This window comes from Rhipicephalus microplus, chromosome 9 (assembly GCF_043290135.1).
Source record: "Rhipicephalus microplus isolate Deutch F79 chromosome 9, USDA_Rmic, whole genome shotgun sequence".
NCBI lineage: Eukaryota > Metazoa > Arthropoda > Arachnida > Ixodida > Ixodidae > Rhipicephalus > Rhipicephalus microplus.
The window spans coordinates 10,689,183-10,695,187 of NC_134708.1; the positions used below are offsets into that span (position 1 = coordinate 10,689,183).

General features: G+C 46.5%; 1 protein-coding gene across 3 annotated transcripts in view; it reads right to left on the minus strand.

Moving 5' to 3' along the window:
• Positions 1-618: 618 nt before the first annotated feature.
• The window catches only part of LOC142771534 (uncharacterized), a 29,212-nt gene continuing 23,825 nt past the window's right edge, over positions 619-6,005 (minus strand). For 2 of the 3 annotated variants that reach the window (XR_012885975.1, XM_075873127.1), the window contains 3 exons: positions 5,841-5,907; positions 5,063-5,109; positions 619-4,970 (listed from right to left, as the gene is read on the minus strand). Coding sequence is in view for 1 of the 3 variants with exons in the window: in XM_075873127.1 (XP_075729242.1) it covers positions 4,927-4,970; positions 5,063-5,109; positions 5,841-5,907 (158 nt within the window). In the remaining 2 variants the exon portion in view is untranslated. Of the gene's footprint in view, positions 5,908-6,005 lie in introns of all 3 variants that reach the window. The other variant, XM_075873126.1, reaches the window with a different exon arrangement.

The following is a 6,005-nucleotide window of genomic DNA, read 5'->3' on the forward strand; positions in this document are numbered from 1 at the left end:
ACCGCAAGGGCTCGCGGTGCGCTATTCTAAAACTCCCTATTGACCGCCGTATACGATGCAGGTTTTGCCGTTGCGTTTGTCATTGATCTTTCGTTGGACGAAAATCTCGTCTGTGTAGAAAAGTATACGTACCTTCAACAAGTCTTCCGTCTCCTGTCCATGGCAAATGAAGCTCATTTAGTCGTTTTCGCCATTGTCCTTGCAGTCCGTACGTTGTTCTTTTTAACTACCGTATTTACGCAATTGTAGTATGACCACAGCTGTGACGCGAGAGATAACTTTTCATTTTCCAGGAAGAAAAATATAGTTATTTTTGATTGATTGATTTTTGGGGTTTAACGTCCCAAAACCACCATATGATTATGAGAGACGCCGTAGTGGAGGGCTCCGGAAATTTCGACCACCTGGGGTTCTTTAACGTGCACCCAAATCTGAGCACACGGGCCTACAACATTTCCGCCTCCACCGGAAATGCAGCCGCCACAGCCAGGATTTGATCCCGTGACCTGCAGGTTAGCAGCCGAGTACCTTAGCCACTAGACCACCGTGGCGGGGCTAGTTATTTTTTTTATTCAATTGCAACGCAAAAGTGATAAGTAAAAAAAAAGGGGGGGGGGGAATAATGTGTTACATGTGAGTAAATACGGTACATGCTGCTTAGGAGATGTTAGCGCTTTTATAGCACCAACTACACCTCTTTCCAGATAATTCGATACGTGAGAATCACACTAATCAAAAACAAATTGCATAAAAGATGACCTAAGAAGAGTCCACGAAAGTCAGTCAAGCCATAAAAATTATCGCGTATTCATTAAAGCCACTCACGCAGCAATACGAAACACGGCACATAACACGGTCCAGTCGCATAACATCGCAGTTTACATAAAATTAAGCCACGCGAACATTTTACGTGCTGTAAATGACCCTACGTATAACGTCCTCTCATGCAGCAACGTATAAATTGCCTAACTCCATTTACAGGTACATGACATAGGTTTACATTTGAATCATCGCATAATGTGACAAGCTCGTGTTGAATTCGTGATCGCACTTTGGGAATGTTTTCATAAATCCTTCCTACGAGATCTTTAACGTCAACTTTGCTACTTCTTTCACTACGAAATTCAGCTTTATTGCCGGCTTTCCGAAGTGACCTTCGGCTCCCTTAGAGAAACATACTCGGCAAGAAATTACAATACTGTCATCACTTTATTTGAAGAATTTTTCCCAAGGTACCATCAATTTATGTTGGAAAAATTCAGATGAGTTCTACTGATTGACCGAACAAAATTCTGTGCGGTAACTTCAGGTAACTGCTTGGACGAATGACAGCACTTCACTGTCTCGATTTCACTCATGCGTTGTGCCTTTCGTATGGTTTTGCACTCCCTTCTTTGCACTTTTTATCCTCAATCTTCTTTTTTTCTCCTTCAGCAGCGTACTATAGCGATAAGGTTAAGCTCATTGCTTTTTCGTGTTCTCATCTTTATTACTCATGACATACTTTATTTCTTTTAGGCACCGGTTACAATTTCACCGCACCAAAGGTACCGGCAATGTGGGAATATTCCTAGGATAAGACCTTGTTACTGCGTAAGTTCTACCTAAAACCTCAACTGAGTCCCCCCCTCTCCTTTCTTTTTTAGTGTAATAAAAATGAATGAAAGAGCTGTATCGCTACGCGTATTTGATTGGTTATTAAAGGGTACAGAATTCCGGAGGAATAATTTATACACCTATAGGTGTGCTGACATTAGATGTTTTGCTAGTCAAGGTTCAACACTGGTTGACCGCGACGCTTTCTTGAAGTATGATCATCGGGGCGACCATCCCACCATGATGTGTTGGGGAGCGATTCACTTCCATTTTGCATGACCTCCGTGACCCCTGTGGCCGCTTCTGCTTGCCTGCCGGTGCTCGCCCGAATCCGCGTCGGGCGCGCTTTATCGAAATAAGAAATAAATAAGAAACCGAAGTTTGGCGGCTGAAGATCATCCATATGCCGCGTCGTGGTTGACGTCCCCGTGATGGATGGATTTTCAGCGCTTACGCGATAGAAAGCGTCGCTTACGAACGCGACACCGTTGTCGCCCGCGGCACAATGGCCGAGCACCACCACACCTCCCGTTTTTTCAGCGTCAACGTGGAACCAGGGAGGGGGCGAATGAAAATCAGTCGCCTCCGTCCGATTCCTACAAAAAGAGACAAAAGTGCGAAAAAAATCACGAGCATTTACGCAGCGAACGCTTAGAGCACCACCCGAGAAACGGGACGTGGCGCCAAGTAACGCTTTCTCTATTCTTGGTAGGTTTCGTCATCTTGGGATCGGAAAGAATTCGTAAAGAAAATATGGTATGTGAAAGGTCAGATGTTGGTACACGAAAGGCAGCCGAAACGCCGAGGTGGGAGATTAATAAAAGATAACTACAAGGAGAAGAAGCGGAGGGTGGGGCGAATGGGAGCAAAAGTACCGCTACAGTTCCACATCTTTCCCACGCTCCCAATCTTAAAAGCATTTTCATTACTTTTTTTCTTTTTTTTTTGTTGCGCATGCGTATAGCACACCCTCCCTGCACAGCGGGCCGAAGAACGAACTCTCGCTTTTCATACTTTGCGTCCCCGCAAGAACGTCTTCAGGTGGCAAACGCCGCTTTCCTCCTCCTCCCTCGGCGTCTCTCTCTTTTCTTTTCAAGACCGTCAACCACGTAACGTGTGGGGAACGCGGGCCAACAAGATGGCTGCCATATTCCCTCCCTCTCCCCATCGCGGCGCCAGCATCGTTGCGTAAAACGGGGGATCGGGGAGGGGGGTGCCTAAATCGGAATCAACATTAGTGCCCTACTTACAAAACGTTAAGCACCACAGAAAAGACGCCCCACGCAGGGGCCATCGCATATTCTTCCTGAATAACCCCCCTCCTCAGCCGCTGGTGCCCACTCCTTCTTACGTCACGTAGACGGTCCCCCTAACGTTCCTTCATCTTAGCTTCAGCCACCGATCAAAATCCCGCTGAATAAAGAACCCAAGAAGCGTTCACATCCCCTCGAACCACTCTCTTTTCTTTTGATTCCTGTTTCTTTTATGTGCGAATACATAAACAGGATTGGCAGCGAGGAAGAAACACGCTAGAAAATGTTCAATAAACTACAGGAGAGAACTTCTAGTACGGTTGCGTGCTTTAACGAAAGCGCAAAAACATTAGAAGAGTTTCCTTTCAGTCCTGACGATGTAAGGCGCGCCCTCTACCAGCCACTACCACCACCACCACCTCCTCGTGCTAATTTTTCTTCTTTTTGTGTTCGCCCGGTGCCTGTTTGTTGGGTCGCGTAAACGAACAGGAGGGGAGCCCACGGTAGGGTGGGGTCGACGAAGAAGGGAAAGGGGGAGCGGGAGAGAACACGGCCGAAGTCAGGCCGCATCTTGAACCTCGGTGACCTACGACCCCTGCGCCCTCTCGCTTCCCCTGCCGTCAGCGGATCTCATATTCCCGGCCTCGATTGTACCACCGGCTGCTTCCTTCTCTTGCATCCCTCCTTCGCAGCTTTCCTTCGGACGTCTCGGCACCGTTTCCCGTCTGTCCTTTCGTGTCTATATTTGTTCGTTCTATCCGCTTCGTCACGCTCTCTTGAACCGCTTTCATTTCCAAACTTAACGGTCTTTCGGTCATAAGGAAGAGGTTAATTGACAAAGTTCTTTCAAAGCGATGGTATGGACATTAAGCTTCTCACTTATGTCGTGTCACGCAAGCTTTCCGTTCAACAAAACGTAACGCAATCCTAGCCAAAGTAGGAAGTCAGCAAGGCCGAAGGTATTCGTTTGCACTCTGCTCTGGAAAACTATACGTTTACTTGTTAAACCCCTCCCCCATTTTTTTATAAGTCATGTCTTTTCACGTGCAGAACTATTCTTGACGGTACACGCTAGTGGCTCTTCGGACATCAGTTATACTCCCTTAGGAAAATCGGGGGAAATGGGGGACGCGGGAATATTTAGACAGAGGTATATGTTTATTATTTTAATGGGAAGCTGGAGACGTTTTCCTGGTTTTTCAACTGACAGGCTACTCCAAGTGCCGGGTGATGACCATGATATATACAATGATAAGCAAACAATATGCACAGTTACATACATGCATAACAGTCACACATACAATCACTCGCACGCACTCACCCGAGGTTTTCAGAGGAAATCCCTTTTCTTAATCTTTCTCATGCACTGCATACGATGTTCATACGGAATTCTTCAGAGTTCGGGCCACAGGCAAGAGCATTAGTATCGACCTTGTGTAAAATTGGATTTCGTACACCAATGACGTCACGGGCAGTTCATATCGAGTCGATAGCGCTTAACAACAAGAACATCTTTCCGGCATCCTGCCCTTTTCCTTCTTTCGTTAAATATGGGCATTTCGCTTCTCCACTGCTACACAGAAGAAACTATAGTTAAAGCTTGCCAGAATGTTGTTGAGAGCTTTTGCGACTTTACAACGGCATCATACTCAGCGCAAAATTCTTTCGTGATCGTCTATCACTTGAGCAGTCCCAGTAGTCTGATCAGATTCACTTCGTGTATAGCGACTCAAATACGAAGTAGCGTCAAATCTACCTACTGCAGCTGTGTTCAATGAGCTTGCTGTGTACTAATATGCCCACAAAACAGGAGCTCCTCATCCTCGTGTAACACTTGTAGACTGAGCAGTTGAAAGATACTCACCATTATTCTCTTCCCGACAGCGTAGCCTTTCAGTGCCAGATAAGGGCCAAGTTCGAGCAGATGCCGTGAGCACTTGGACTTCGTAGCTAGAAGTGTTAGCGACTTCCCAAGATTTGATAGTTACTCGAAGGCTTGCCAAAGACCACGCCTTCTGAGCAACAATCAAAAGCTGAGAAGGTGGAAGGAAGTCCAGAAGAGCACTCCATCGATGAATCAGCGGCCAGGCTGTGTGGTCTCCTCATTCCTTTGGGGAGTTCCTGTAAGAATAAGCAATGAATAACACGAGGTAGGTTTTCGCTGCTCTGAAAAACGCCCGCCTCAGTGCAAACAGTGTTTCTCGGCTGCTTACCCGAAGGTCGTGGGTTCGATCGCCGCCCACGCGTGGCAGTCGTATTTCTGCGAGGGTGAAATGGTAGAGGCCAGGGTACAGTGTGATGTTAGTGCACGTTAAAGAATCCCAGATGGTCAAAACTTACAGAATCCTCCGCTACTGTGTGATTTTGGGACTTATAAATTATTTAGGAGCAGAGGCCCTATGTCAGGCTATGCCCCGCCGCGGTGGTCTAGTGGCTAAGGTACTCGGCTGCTGACCCGCAGGGCGCGGGTTCGAATCCCGGCTGCGGCGGCTGCATTTCCGATGGAGGCGGAAATGTTGTAGGCCCGTGTGCTCAGATTTGGGTGCACGTTAAAGAACCCCAGGTGGTCGAAATTTCCGGAGCCCTCCACTACGGCGTCTCTCATAATCATATAGTGGTTTTGGGACGTTAAACCCCACATATCAATCAATTATGTCAGGCTATATAGCCTTTAGCCTCTGCTCCCGATCCTGTAAGAATTTCAGGACAAATAAACTTCAATTCAATTCAGTACCGTGGTTTTAGGACGTGAAACTCTAAATATTATTACTACTTTGAAAAACGCAAACTTCATTGATTCGGCACGATTTTTACAGTAGCTGTACGCAATATTGTCGCCCACTTCGAGGCAATAAGCAATACAAACTATACAAACGAAGACTTGTCAGAGCATTCAGCCTACGCGTGTAGTCGGATCACTGTTAAAAACATGCGATAGAAAAATACAGCGCAGCGTAAACCACGAGACGCATACGTGCAATAAGGACTCACACACTGTTGTGTCTTGTCTGTTTGTGTTTCGTTCCGTTTCTGTTCCTCCTTTTGAGTTGCTTTATGTCTAAAAGAAGTAAAAAAAAAACCAAGGGACCGTTAGAACAGCCAGGATATTGGACTAAGAACCTTGGTCGCTTCACTGATTAGTGGGTTTGTTAACCT